Source organism: Hetaerina americana, unplaced genomic scaffold (assembly GCF_022747635.1).
Source record: "Hetaerina americana unplaced genomic scaffold, ioHetAmer1.1.p SCAF_4, whole genome shotgun sequence".
Classification (NCBI taxonomy): Eukaryota; Metazoa; Arthropoda; class Insecta; order Odonata; family Calopterygidae; genus Hetaerina; species Hetaerina americana.
The window spans coordinates 93,801,196-93,816,904 of NW_027286985.1; the positions used below are offsets into that span (position 1 = coordinate 93,801,196).

Genomic DNA, 15,709 nt, shown 5'->3' on the forward strand with positions numbered 1-15,709 from the left:
CCACTTCCCACTTTGTTGATTTACATGTATGTAAGTCGACAATGGAAACCACCCTTCGATACGCATGCACGCCTTGACGGGACTCTCGAAGCCCTCGGCCAGCGGCGGCCAGTACCCTTCGCGAGAGGAGAAAGAGAGCGCGGAGGACGGGCGATTTCGTCCTCGTTGAAGGCGGAGGTAACACACCCGGTCAAGCAACCGCGAGGGGGGTCGACTACTCCCATCCGCGGCGAGGAAACTGGTTTTTCGCTTTGGAACCGAAGCAATGGGTTATCTAACGGATGGGGGCAAGGGGTTGGGGTGGGAAAAAAAAAAGACGAGAGAAGTGGCGGTGGGAAAGAGGCTCGAGCAAAGGGTCCATTAGGAAGAAAACGGAATAGCGCACGGGTCGCTATTCGATGACATCTCAAAAATTCCAGTAGCCATAATCGACCGAGGGATGCCGTCGGCCGAGGCAGCAAGTTATCCATATGGCATACCTACTCGCCCACGGGGTCGAGAGACGAAGGAACTCAACATGTATCACGCTCTTGCGAAATTTCAACCCGCACAGTCCCACTAAATACGTAGCGATGACTATGTGCGATACATGTATGTCTGCGATAACGATTTAATAACACCGCATCGATTTTACAATATGCAATGACACCATTCTTAGCATTTTAACGCTTATGTGTGTACAAAACCATGAAAGCAATGTAAAGGACAACTGGCAGTGGGTGTAAGAACACCAGCGTAATATTTTATCCAAATACTTGACAACCACCACCAAAGATTTATGACCTTAAGCTACTAATCAAAAGAATCTATTATCATTATTATTGGTCGTCAACCTCAAAGGTAAATTTTGGATGGACACCGACTGAGCGTTTCTACGTTTCTTAGCCTCGCCTAACCAGACAAAGCCTGATACACCGCATTACAATGAATCCTTCTAGGTTACAACAAAGTTTAATTCGAGTTCGACATTTCGCAAGTTTGCTCGAACTGACAAAATGGTTCACAGAGAGATCTCTGCTAAAATTGAAATTTTTATCAAGAGTTAAAACATAACTACTCACCAAAATAATTCATTCTACCTCCATATCAAATCCTACATATATACATAATCATAGCCATTCTTTAAACGACAGTTAGGAGGGACAGTCTTTTGAATTTAAAACGATGCCCACTCCACAGCTGCTACCCTGGAAGAGATGAAGGCAGTCGGAAACGACGCATGCTATGCGACAAGGGTCAAGGTCTCATCGCTTGGATCATCCGTCGAGCAACGGATGCTGTGAAATGAACGTCCCAAGGGCTACGGCACGCTTGACGTCGAGAAAAGTGAAAACGTTCCACTTTAGAGACCAATTTAAAATTCCAAAGAGAGACCAATTTAATGTATTACCCATCGGGAGATATTCCAGTTGAAAGAATATTTAAGTTTAAAATGAATCCCCTAAGTGTCCGGGCAAGTAGGGCTTCTCGCTTTGCTAATCTGGGGATTGCGTGGTAGGGTCATCCGCGTCTCACCTCGCCACAGGTGAGCAGGGGGTGAAGGGTGGGGGGAGACAGACCCATCCATTAATACGAAAGATAACACGTGAAGGCTCATTGTTCAACGGGGTTACTAGCCCCGCAGGCTTATGGTACTCGTCCCCCGTGAAACCAGATGGCAATCCAAGGGCGACTTATTGAAATTACACAAACTGCGGCAGACGTAACAAAAAATCCTAAACTTCCCTTTCCATCTGATTGCTAGGTATGCGTGGGTCTTGACGATATTTTGATTTCTCAATTTGAATGTGATCACGAATCCATTCCGATAGCCCGTTACTCCTCTTAAATTTGAATCAGAAAATTTTTAATTTACAATTAATGAATGGGCAAAGCTATGAAAAGGGAAAACTTACAGGGATCGAGCCTTGAAAATATTTCCACAAGAGGGCTTAATTCATCGATTACGTACGTCATCAGGGCTACATAAAAAAAGGGCAGAAAATATTAGAATAATTCACTGCGATAGATGCGAACTATCAAGGCGACGGTTCATTTTTCGAGTATCTAGTGGCGACGTCCACACTTGCTGGAGAGAATTGACGCATACTCTACGGCAATGAAACTCAACAAAACGATGACAAACCGCGTACCAACCTCCGGGAGTATGCAATCGATGAATTTCCCATGCCAATTCTTAAAGAGCGGTAGTTAAGAGCTGTCAGTTTAAATGAGTGTGTCTCATTCGGGCCGTCAAGTTGGGACGGTTAAAAGATGACTTATAAACAGTAGCTCGCTGGTCAAAAATACATATTTTAATGCACTCCGAGATATATTACACAAAACCTTGGTCTTTTCAACACTACCTAATGTGAAACCCATTTGCATTACACAATAAATCAGTCTTAATATGAAGTAATGAACGTTTATACGTTTTGATGTCCTGTTTGGTGAACGGGTGAGATATTCTGTGGCTACATAACAAAACATTACCTTCCAAAGTGTGTAATGCCAAAAATATTGCGAACGTGTGTATTGCCTTTAGTAAAATGTGCCAAAATAATTCAGGGTTTCATAACGCAACTTCATCCAGATATAATTACTCGCTATGCGCTAACATGCGATCATTCATTCAACGCTTAAATTGCAGTAACGCGGTTGACTAAAATGACCGCAGCAAAGGCTACAAACTACTGATGACCAGACACGAAGAGCGAATATTTCTCGACGAGAACTTCTCACGCGCTAGCAAGTTGGGAGCACAAATGATCGATTCTGAACACAGAGGGAGGGCAATCTCACCCTCCATATTCGCAGTTCATGCACCAATATCAGTATGCTTCCGAATGAAGCTGAATCCATTTTGAAACAAGCACGTCACTTATTTGCCGAGGAAAATTGGCGATGAGAGCAAGATTCGATAATTGATCCCAATTCCCTTGAAAGTCTGCAACACGGTCTGCATCCCTCGAGCGAAATGTTTTCATTTTTTCCCGGCGTCGACATCCAATTACAACTCGCAACAATTAGACGATCGATGTAGATGTAAATTGGGGAGGCCAGTCACATAGATTTTAGGAATACTCACGGACATTCACATCACCAACAGATCCCTGCTTAAACAAGGCGTAAACCTCCAAGAGGTCATCGTCCTTAGGAGAGGTCTTCAGCTTTTTGACGTCTTCCGCAGCCTTGTTGAACCTCTGATTAAAGAAAGAGCAATGAATTTCATGCCATTTATCAGACGCCGAGTTAAATATACGAGCACAGACTAAACGTGGGTAGCCAAGCGAAGATCAGGGGCCGGTCCAACGATCTCGAGGTTGGGTAAATATAGCATCTTGCGGGATGCTTAGGCTCTTTTCCTCTCTCTTAACATTCTGACTTCAGCAGATATGATTAAAAATGACACAAAAACCTGCTGTTATTCTCTCTATTGCAATAGATATTATGCATGCACAAGTACTGTTGACTGGCAAGTCACAACACCAGTAAAGTCAACTAAAAGCTTGCTTCATCCATAGGGAACCTGATACCCAGAACCGCCATTTACCGCCATAGATAAGAAATGAAAGGAACAAGGAAATTAACTTGCAATAAATCTATGATAACCAACGAGAGGCAAAAATCGCCCTGGCTACACGGAAGAATCATGGTGCCGGCAGTTCGATATCTGTACAAAGATCATTCAATTTCGGCAAATCGCAGTCACAAAAAACAATAGTAATTTTCAAAGACATTTTATATAACCATTATTACCAATGACGAAAATCCCGATGCGTGCCCTGATGAGAAATGAAGCCGCCGGTACGTTTTCACGCCCATATCGATAACAGAGAAAATACAACAATTTATTGCAAGAAGTTGGTAAAACTAACTGCTTACCTCGTCAAGGGACATTTTGTCTTGCTTCTGGATGTCTCTGAAACGAAAGAGTGACGATTTAATAAAAGTTCACCCCAATATTTATATAGCTGCAAAGCGTAGCTTCATAAAAAGCATTTCAAAAAACATTAAAAAATAAGAAAGCCTCTTCAAAAGATGACAACTGCTACTTCTATCACCTTGGAATGAAACACTAATCCGAATGTATCAATTGCCGGGTAAATGAGAAGGTACTTTTCTTGAGAACCTCTTCTGAAGTTTCTTTCAACGACTCGGCAATCCTACTACTCAAATCGTTGCTCTCATAGTCGGTACACGAACGCTCTCTACCAGAGCTTGAGGTAATCACCGTAACAAATGACAAACTACAAAGAAAAATTATCTCCAAACAAGGAGTACTGCGCCATCTGTTGCTTGAAATTAGTACCTTGTCAATGGAAGGATTTCTGCTTAAAGCACTCTTTAGAGAGGAGAAATATATTTTTCAAAAGAGTGAAAAACTAGCTGGGATATCGATAATATAGGAAATCTTTTCCTGAATATTTGGCTTGACATGTATAAAACAAGAATCTGAATTTCCTTCATGTCTTCACTCGGCAGTGTGATAAATCATTGGAATATAACGGCCTGTTTCCTTATTCTGAGCAATCTACTTAAGACTGAGTGGGGGGGGGGGGTAAACTGGATAAAGTCAATGAGCAGCAGGTAGGGGACTGTTTCCTTAAGCAAGAACTTAAACTTCCAAAAGCTCGCTCATACAGGCAATAAATCTCCAAAAACATATCACGTCGCTTTGCAGTAATAGATCGTTGTAATTATTTCTTATTGCATGAATCGCCGTCCAATAGCCATTATGATTACGGGAATTGAAAATTCTATTTTTAGCAATAGTTAAAAGGCGCCACATGTAGCAATGAACTGGTGTAACACTATGAATAAATTAATTTTCCAAGGTAAACACATAATGCCAACATGACATCAAACTAAAATCTTACGAAACCATTAATTTATCAAAGCTGCTAATTCTCTAAGCTTGCCATCAAAATATTCAATTTTTTCTCATGGATATCTGCACACACGAAAGAAGAAACCCGGGTGAAAATGGATTATATTACACACTCATCGTTTTAAAACCGATTGCGCATTACCACACCATTTGTAACAAAAATTTTCCGTAAAACCGATCAATTTGAAAAATTACTTACCAGAACTCTTATCTTACCGATATTTGCGTGGCTTCTTTAATCATTGATTTCCATAAATTGTAACGCAGGTCAAATTTTTCCTTCCGCCAAAATGTAAAGAATTCTCCGCAAAATTTTCTAGGCTAGCATCGTCACATGTGCTGCCACCTTAAAAAATTTTCCGGCACTAAATTTTTAAAAAATATGAAAACGCCTGTGCGCCGTTATTGTTTTTACTTGTTTTGCCGATTGAGTACAAGTAAATGTGTAAGTTTGAAAAAGTGAGTTAAAATGTCTGAATATGAGGACTCGGACATTGAAATGGATGATCAACGTGAGGATGGTGAAATTAGGAAGAGTCCGTCGAAAAAATCGCCCCTATCTGCCAAAAAAAAAGAACTAGACGATAATTTCAGGTAAGCGGCAGAAACTCATTGTGTTTATATATCTTATAAAGATTTATTGCTATTATATTATCACGAAGTAATTATTTTTAGTTTTATTAAGAGCATAAACCGTAGATGAAAGTGTTTTGCTGACCTTCTCAATGGTTTATTGTGAAAGTGTATACTAATTTCTAGAACGGTTAATTGATTTTGCTTAGCAGTATATCCTCAGAGGATGAAGCGGATACAGCTGATTCACTTGATATTAAGCCACCTCAAGCTGCTATACACCACAAGGATCGCAGTAGTGGTCGTAAACGAGAGAAAGGAGACCGGGGAGAAAGACGTTCACACAAAGATTCCCACCGTAGTAAAAGTCATCATCGCCCCCGAGAGCATAGAGAGCACCGAGACCGAGAAGATAGACACCGTGAAAAAAGGCACCACAGGTACGCCAAGTTATTCCCTACCTGTCAATTATTTTCTACCCAGCAAGGCTTAACGGAATGGAAGACCCGCCGTTTGTCTTATGGTTAAAAGTAATCAAGTGTGAAATGAGTGGATCGTAGTATTTCCACAGGGACTGGAATATGAAGTATAAGTATTGATGTTCATTGTGACCAATTATTTGTTTGTGAATCGAGTGACTGTAGACTTCTACACATGATGATTTTCCTCCTTTATTTTTCTGTGATAGTGAAGTAGTTGATTAATAATAAGTATTAATTAAAAAATATTTTTCTTGCGTGATCGGTGTATGTTTGTGTTCTTGGGCCTTATTAATTTTAAAAGTTCAGGCCACACATATGTTGGGTCTACAATGTTTTGCTTTCTACGTCAATCCCAATAATCAAGGAAACAGCCATTTTTGCTACACATTTCTTAGTGGAAACCAGCATGGATTCGTCAGATAGACGTCGCGGAAGCCTAAGGATTAACATTTCTTAGTGTATAAAACTAATTTTCTCCCTATCTAATTGGTTTGTATCACCTGAATGGGAGAAGTCTTCATTCCATCATAGTTTTGTACATGTATGATTCTTTCCAGTACATTGTGTGGTAAAGTAATGTGATGAAATAGCTCTGCTCTTCTTCACACCAGCGTCTTCCATAAAATTCACTTTTCTCTGGTTTATCAAGGTCCTCATGACTGTAACTGGTGCCTCAGTCTCTCCATTTAATTTCTATTAATCCTTCCCAATGCCACTGGATCTGGTCTGTGTTCTGGTCTGGCCTCTCTCCATCGGGAAAAGGTGCATTCCAGTGCGTGCTTAGTGAACCAAGACATTCAGATGGGTTTTAGTTGATTTTAGCAGTTATTGCTGCCGTTTTCAGTTGAAGCTGAGGGCACACTACAATAAACATGGGAAAAAATCCATGCCAGCCGAAAAAATTAGCCTCAATGAGATTGAAATTCACAGTGCTAATGTTATCTGACTGGTATTCTACCAATCAGTCTCTATCTTATTATTAAATTTTATGCGTATTTTTCATTATATCCTGAATTTTTAATTCATAATATTTTCAGTCTTCTGTTGCTTTACATTTCTTCCCTCCTGTACTCTCAACACAAATATGAAGCATGTGTATTTCCTTCAAATGCATCTCGTCATCTTTCATTTTTTCTTGGTTTTCATCTAATTCATGCAGTTTACACAATTGCACTGAGATAAAAGCCAGAGTAATTTAAATCCTGCAGCTAGCAAACTTATCACCACTTTGTCAGAAACAAATTGCTCGGCAATTGACGTGATTGCCCATTATCATGCTTACATGGAAGGCAAAAAAGCCTTTTTTTTCATTTTAACCATTCTCACTGGACTAAATATTATGGGGAATCACAATTGATTTAGTCAGGATATATAATGCAATTAATATTACATGAGTAATGAGTAAATCTCACAATGCACTCATTAATAATGCATATGTATGTGAAACCTTAAAAAACTAAATTGAGATAGATTGGAAATGGGGAATCAGTGCTTGATAGGTTGGGAGTATATGGAGGATTTCTTGATCTTGTTATTAGTTGACAAAAATTACTAATTTTATGTTATATAAATATTCATTGCACTCTTTCGTGCACGTGAGACAACTATGATAGAATTAAACACTCATGAAGAAAAATTTTCTTATATACGGGTTGTTACCATCATTTACAACAACAGAACTTATTCATTTGTTGGAACATACCGATTATTATCCAAAATGTATGGGCCAGTTGTAGGTATGTTACAAAATGTAATGTGTTCTTATATATGTCCGCATTAAATCTTTTATTATCGATGATCACCAATGAAATATCATCTCAGGTTACTAAAGATTTAAGTAGCTGATTTTTGGGATAAGTCTTAAGGAGGTTCTCCTATAACATAACTCTGGATTTTCTGGACAATTTCACCTTAAAATCTCTGAATGTGGCTTCATTCATTGAAAGTGGTAAAAGCTGTACTTCCCTATTTTTCCCTTTCCTTTGTATGTTTCTATATAAGATCCTATGGTTATTGCTCATTTCAAATGCAAATGAATATCCCAGTTTTCTAAAAATAATTGTATAATAACTAATTGTGACATTTTAATGTTTGTGAAAAAATGAACACTCCTCTCCGTGTTAATACAGAAGATGCGATTGTCTAAAGTCATAATGTTTTTTGATTTCTTGTCCAGAAGGATATAATAGCACCTTGATTCAGATACATCGTGTAGTTGATGTGTTCTCAGTTTAAAGTTAAAGTCATATGTTGATTGCTAGATGCCTGGGAACTATTGTGTCCTCTTTGTAATTAAAAAATGCAAAATGTTTTAGGACTTGGTTTAAAAATAATTATGATGGTACAAAATAATTTTTCATTCATTTTACCATTGATGAACATTGCTTTCTTGTTAAATATTTGAAGCTTCCATAGTAATGGTGATCAATGTAGACAATAGACTTCTATTTATAATATTTCATTATCTTCCATCATTATTAGTCATAATAGTATGCATTAATATTGCAAGCATGATTGTGTAATATTTAGTAATGATGAATCAGTTTTATTGTGATGCTATCGCACTGGCTTCCTACCTAGAGGGCCTCGGTTCAAATCCTGGTGGTGTTGAATATTTTTCAGTGGTATCTCGATCCCTACTTGAGGTGCTTTGTGGAGGGCACTTAGAGTGAGTACTAAGTCCGTCAGATGGGATGTTAAGCTGCAGACCCCTTGGAACCTTTCGTAAGGAGTTGGCTAATGCCAATGCCAGGTTTATCTCCACCCTTCATCCTTTCCTGTCCATTCCTAGCGCAAATGACCTCAGCTGTCGGTAGCCTTCCCTAAACACTACTACTACCTGTAGATCGGCTCTCCGTTGACATAAAGATAAGCCATGCTTCCTTGTTTGCGACCTCAGGTTCTTTGAACACAGCAGTTTCCTCCTCTTCACGAACGTCTTCTTAGAATGAGCTATTCCAATTCATAGAGGGAGTACTCATTTGTGGTTAGCCATTCAATCTGCCCATTTGGTTTGATAATGTTCCTGCATTAGACCAAGTTTTGGTCAATACCAATTTTCTGTCTTATGTTGTTATCAGTGTTTCTGCCTCATTGCCATAAAGGAGCATGCATTGTCGGCACTGGTTATACATCCGAGGACTAGTATGCGGCAGTTCTCCAAACTATCCTGCACCATTCCAACCTCTTCATTCCCTCGGAGCTCCTTGCTCTTGTCAATTTTCAATTGCCCGCTTCTCGTAGTTCATCCTAGATCCTCTTCTGTTATTCTTCCTTTTTTTATGTTTCCTTCAGTAATGGTCTTCAGTATGTTATCATGGCTCTGGATATGTCCTATTAATTTCCCTCCTCTTATGGTAAGTTTCCTCTGTTTGTATCTCTCTTTGTCCTCTTTTTGAATTACATGCTTCTTCAATTTTTACTTTGTATATCCATTATTTTGCTGATGAACATAGTATGCTTTAATATAAGTATTTCATTACATTTTTGTATTACTAATTTTCATTCGAATGCTAGATGATAGATTGTTTTCCTTGCACGAGCTCTCCCATTGATTATTTCCTTTCTGATTCTGCCTATTACACAACAAAACTTCTGCAAGTACATGTATACCTATGTTAAATTGTTCTGTGGGTGCACTGAACTAGAGGCATGAGTGACTGTGGTGGCCGCTTTTCATTCTGAATGGTTTTGTTCCAGGGAGCGGAGGGAGGCAAGGGAGAGTCACCGGGAGGCACGGGACATGGGCCGGGACCGTGGATCCTCCTCCGTGTCTGGGAGCAAGGACCGGGACAGGGATTCAGGGAGCGTGGGCAGTGGCGGTGGGAACAGTGCCATAATCATGGAGGACTTGAGGGAGCGGTTGGATCGGGAGAAGCGGAGGGCGGCTGCGATGGCCAAGTCAGGGGGGGTGGGGCGGGGCAAGGAGGAGGGTGCTGGAAGGGGGGGCAGGGGGAGTGGGGGAGGGGAAATGACAGAGCAGGAGATGGCGGCTCGTGAGGGGGTTAGGCGGAGGGAGGAGGAGAGGAGGGCCCCGCTGCCACCGCCTCCTCCCAGGGAGACACAGCGGGAGAAGGCTGAGCGTGTCGAGAAAGAGAAGAGGAGGGAGCGGCTCTTGATTGCAGGTGAGTGGGGTGCGGCAAACAATCACCCACACCTCTGGCCATCAATGCTCATGACTTGACATTATTTATATTTTGATTTTGAAAACATGCTGGTACATTTTAATGCACTAGTAATGCATTTTAGGGTAATGATGTATATCAATATATTGATGGGTTTTATTTTAATGATATACTTTTGATTCGATTCCATTATCAATGCATTTTAATGGCATGTTTCAATTTATTAATGTGTGTCGATGTATTGATATGTTTGATTTAATTATAAATTTCAATGAATTGATGATTTAAATTAATAGTTCTTTATATTACAGAGAAATTTCATACTTACCAATATCAATCCAACAATTTCAGAGTGTAAAAATTATTTGCCTTGACTGAGATCCCAGTCAAGGCAAATTTTTACACTCTGAAATTGTTGCTTTGAAATTCACATTAGCGAATAAGTCTGTTAAAAGTTACTGTTGCGGCATCTCCCGCAGTTTCTTTGGTATTTTCCAGTATGTTGATTTATTTGCTTACATAAACAAATATTGTATATTTAAACTGAATTGATAAAGAAAATTTTGTGTCTTTAGCTGTGTAAGCAGATTCTTTAGCCCAATCACACATGTGAAATCGCTGTAAAACTTCTCCAGTGTCCTGAGTACCACAAGGAACTCCAGACTTCTCGATTGAACGCTCATATAATGCCTCTGAAGCTTATAAGCTCCCAGGTATACCATTATATGAGTTGGGTCCCAACAGACTTCTTCCTCGAAAACTGGGCATTGGTCATATCGATCAGGAACTTTTCCAAATTAGCAGCCCCTCTTACGTGCTTAGCTTTCCCCTAGGTTTCATATAAAATGAGTTTTGAATAACTGATTTTATTAATTGGTCAGAATGTTGTAATAAAAGATATTTTTTTATAGAGATTGCATGAACGTGTCCTGTAATAATGTAAGTCTTTCATAGAAGACATATTGGAATGCTGTTAGCAGTTTCATTAAAAAATTTGTGAGCATGCAGGAAAATCTAAGGAATTTATTTCCAAATTTATATTTTTGAAGAATTTAACATCTCTCTCATCGGCAAAACTATTAGCAAAACCACTGCATAAGCAACTGTTTGACCATGAACACATCTGTTGAGGATGCTTGCCAATTTGGAAAAGTATGGACCAGATTTCTTCCCAGTTCATGGGGAAAGAGCTGTGTCCTGCTGAGATGGGAGTCTTCCTTTGAATATCATTCAGACTGTCATGTTCAAATACATGAGATTTGTTCCGTAGCCCATCAAATAAACATAATATTCAGCATTTTTGGGAGGTAATCTTGTGATGTATAGATAAACTTTGGTTGTAAAAGGGTTGATTTGCATTGATTGGTTTGCAATGGATAAGATGAGTGATAAAAACTAGATTTCCTCCCTGAGTAAAGTGCTTATTTAAACAATTTGTTCCTCCAGTCAATAATTACAAATATTTATATTTCAATGAAGAGACAAACAAAAATTTCAATGTTATTAGAATATTTCAAACTTTCAAACAAGCTATCATTTATATCTTACAGTAATATTTTATATTGATATGCAATCTTAGTGATAGATTATAATTAATATGTCAATCTATTCAATGTATTGGATTCAATGTATCATATAATGTATTTTTGTATCATTGCATCTACATTTTTTGGCCGTCCCTGCTTGCGCAATGCCATGTTGTTCTATGTACTCAAAAATTGGCAGTTGATCATCCGATCCCTGAAGACAGTTATTGCTCGCCATGGATGCATTCACAATGGCTTAGATGAAAATTGTATTGAGAATTGCAGAAGAGGAAAAATATGTCCCGTGAAATCCATTCTGAATGATTCCTATGCTGTTTTTTCGGCACCCTTTGCATCCTGGGCTTCAAAAAATTATGCCATCTTTATGTCAGTTTGTTTTGACTCTAGATTCTGAAGATATCATATCATTTGTCAAAATGCAATTGATGCTGATGAAATCCAAAGTGTATCTTTTCCTTCTCTTCTATGACAGAGAAATTCCAATTTGTAAATAAAGCCTGTTATCATTTATACCACACACTGAGGATGCCATATACAAGTAATCTACTAATTGGGCCCACCCATTTTCCAATCCCACGGTTGGTGGTTCTACAAATGGTTTGATGATAGAGCATCTGAAAGGGAATCGGAAGGCTTGTACCTTAACCTTGATATGTTCAATATAATTTTCATACCTTCCACAAATTTTCATCCCACAGTTCAATAGAGTATCTGATAAATGCTTTGATAGTATGCCAACTTGAATGCCTGTTTTCAAAATTTATTGGTAACAGCTCCTTCGATGATAATCCAATCCTTCTGTGGTGTCATTCATTGATAGTAAACTAATGTCGACAACAGATTTCTCTCATCCTTACTTCCACTGTCAGTCAATGCCCCTATTGACAGCAACAAATGTTCCATCAAATTTTTATTTCAAATGCTTTTTTATGCAACCTCTTTCCATGATAACCAGTGTCAGTTTGCTTCTGACTAACATGACATTGCACATGCAACTCACCAACGAAACTCCCTGCCAACTTTCGCACTGCTGAATGTACTGCAAGGATTTGGTGATTTCCCAGCACACAATGTGAGTGAAGTTTTCATTGGTGGTCCACTTGGTCTGGTGATATCATTGTCAACCAGTGAAATGTTGGTAGCTGAATATAAGACCTGGTGAAACATCCACAAAGACTTCACTCACCAGCTGTGTGCTGTCTGTCTAATGTGGATCATCTGAACTTGTCATTGAATTTATAGAATTATGAAAATATTTTGAATTTCAACACTCAACCAATGAATCATTCCAGTTATAAAGTGGAGATTTGCAAACATCCAGTTAGGATGAATAGTCTGAGTAGACAGTAATCGACTCAAAGTTTGGTTCTGATAGGTGAGAGTGGAGTTCACCTCATGCAGAGCACCAATGTGTGTGTGAAATGCATGTATTGATAGGGTAATTAAGAGGCTCAGTTCATTTCCCTTTGCCATGTGCAGTTTTCAAAGAAGGTCTTGTGCCTGAAAAATGACGGCTTGAATGAAGTTCAGGGCATCCAGAGCTGTCACCTAGATTTGAACTTGGAAGCTGAACATTTTCATCTACCACACCTGTCTTTGGTTGCATTAACAGGGATTTCACGACCACAATTTGGAATACTTGTGAATCTCTATTTCATTGGTCATAAACAAATTTTGCCATCTAATGTACAAGGTCTGTCCAATCATTAGTGTTCATAAGTTTTTATTTGCATAACTTAAACAATCCAAAAAAAATTAGTTTTTTGCTTTCAGTTAATTTTATTTCATTTTATTATTCCCTAAAATTTAATATCTATTCAACTTAATGTGTATTATATGCATGGGTGAAGTTTGGTTGATTTCAGCTGTTGCTGGGAAAACATGTTCAGTTCACCTTCAGCAATGCTTGTGATAATGAAAAATACTTGCCGCAAAGGTGTTTCTTCACATTTAAGAACAAGCAAAAATTCGAATGGGGCTAGTTCTGAACTGGATTGAGGTTGAGGAATAACACTTCACATTGATTTTTGTGAGATAATCATGATTTCATTGTGAATTTGTGAAACTCACACTGTACAAACATGTCTCATGTGCAATTTTTTGCTGTTATTGATGTGTGGATGGAACCCAATGGAATTTTAAGTATCAAGGTAATTAGAAAAGTTCTCGGATTGGAGTAGAAATAAACGACTCACCATTGTGAAACAATTTTATACCTCAATGTAGTCTCCCTGTACACTAATGCACTTGGTCCAGCGGTGTTCCAGTGCCTTGATCCCATCTCAAAAATTAGATCACTTCAGGCCTGCAAAATACCCATCTACTTCGGTTGTTAGTTCTTTGTTTGACAAGAATCTCTGTCCACTAAGGAAAATTTTGAGCTTGGGGAAGAGATGGAAATGTGATGGAGCCAAATCAGGTGAATAAGGCAGTTGTGGCATTGATTCATATGTTAGCGCATATACTTTTGCCATGGCGACGACACTTAATTGTGGACGTGGATTTTCTTGATGAAAGATGATTTTCTTCCTTACCAAATCTGGCCTTTTTTCACGTATCTTTTGCTTTAGTTGGTCCTGGAGGTTAGTGTAGCATTGTCTGGTGATTGTTTGACCAGTGGGAATATCATCTATGAGCAGAATCCCATTTGCATCTCAGAAAACTGAAGTCATCACCTTTCTGGCCGAACGTATTGTCTTTGCTTTCTTTGCCAGAAAATCAACATGTTTCTGCTGCTTTGACTGCTGTTTTGTCGTCGGAGTATTGTAGTGGACCCAAGTTTCATCTGTGGTCACAAACCGGTGCAGAAAATTCTGTTGGTTGCTCTTAAAACGGGTCAAACATTGTATGGAAATTTCTATTCTGATGCATTTGTGATCCTGCATCAAGAGCACCCATTAAGCAGATAATTTTCTCAAATCCAATTCCACTATTAAAATGTGATGTGCCCATTCAGATCACATCCCTACAGCTTCAGCAATTTCTTGCACTTTCAGTTTGTGATCTTCCATAACAGAAAATAAATACTTGCTTATTCCATGTATATTTTTTACTAAACACGACCCGGGTTTCGACTTACAAAGTCATCATCAGGTGTCAAGCCAATAACCAAATATTTATTTTCTGAAAAGAATCGCTTTCACAAAGTGATGCCTGAAACCATTCTATTAATCTTCCATGACCATTTTATACGCTTTGGCAATAATTTCTGGGAGTTTGGCACATTTTGGATGACCACTACGCGAGTCATCATCTAAGCTATTTCAACCAAACTTAAACTCATTTGTCCACTAGGCAACATTTGAATTTGAAGGACCAGACTCACCCCGAGTGTTCTGAAACCCTGCATGAATTTCCTTTGCTCTTAGAATTGTACCTTTCTTTACAAAGTATTTAATCACTGTGCAAATCTCAATTTTTTCCATCTTCACAAATCACTAGATGGGAACAACAACAGAGAGGTGTCTACACCACAGATATTTTCCAAGAGCCCTGACATGCCTCGGGTTTACTCTTAACTGATAACCTATTACTACGTGGGGAACTTGTTGTGCTAGCACTGACGTCTGGTGATGATTCAGAGAACCTTTCTAACTACCCTCATATTTCTGATAATTCTCTTAATGCTGTTTGGCAAAAGATTTGTAACAGATATACATTACACATCAAGCTAAGCAATATATTAAGTTAAAGGTTTGCAAAATAAATTATGTCAAAAAGCTTATGATCACTCTTTATTGGACAGTCCTATTAGTCAAACTATGTTTCTCACTCATTTAATAGGATGGCTGTTGCCTGGAAAACCAGAAAGTATCAGGAAGTTCGTATGTCCAGGGTAAATCAGGGTGTTGTGCTCCAATTGCCCACCTAGCTTGCTCCAAAAGTAGGCAAAATCTTATACTTATTTGTGAATGATCAGTTTCTTATTAGATTTTTTAGAAAAGTTTTACTGTTCTATAGGAAACTCACTTATGTTGGTGAAATTGAACTATAAAATTAAATGTATATATTATTTTAAATCTTCTCATACAGCCACATGTCAACTTTTTCAAAAATTGCATTTTGGAAAATGGTACGGAAACTTGTTTGAATATCCAGCAAAAGTCTGGGCTG

The 15,709-nt window shown here is 38.6% G+C and overlaps 2 protein-coding genes across 2 annotated transcripts in view; one reads left to right on the plus strand and one right to left on the minus strand.

Annotated features, from left to right (window-relative positions):
* The window catches only part of Acbp1 (Acyl-CoA binding protein 1), a 73,861-nt gene extending 69,687 nt beyond the window's left edge, over window positions 1–4,174 (minus strand). Inside the window, exons 1-3 of the mRNA XM_071589789.1 lie at window positions 4,044–4,174; window positions 3,865–3,901; window positions 3,068–3,182 (exon numbers count right to left, since the gene is read on the minus strand). Of these exons, the coding sequence (XP_071445890.1) occupies window positions 3,068–3,182; window positions 3,865–3,879 (130 nt within the window). The 5' untranslated portion in view covers window positions 3,880–3,901; window positions 4,044–4,174. The remainder of the gene's footprint in view (window positions 1–3,067; window positions 3,183–3,864; window positions 3,902–4,043) is intronic.
* A 1,126-nt stretch (window positions 4,175–5,300) lies between these two features.
* Pitslre (cyclin dependent kinase 11B pitslre) overlaps window positions 5,301–15,709 on the plus strand; it is a 45,848-nt gene continuing 35,439 nt past the window's right edge. Inside the window, exons 1-3 of the mRNA XM_071590732.1 lie at window positions 5,301–5,464; window positions 5,653–5,883; window positions 9,625–10,049. Coding sequence (XP_071446833.1) covers window positions 5,340–5,464; window positions 5,653–5,883; window positions 9,625–10,049 — 781 coding nt within the window. The 5' untranslated portion in view covers window positions 5,301–5,339. The remainder of the gene's footprint in view (window positions 5,465–5,652; window positions 5,884–9,624; window positions 10,050–15,709) is intronic.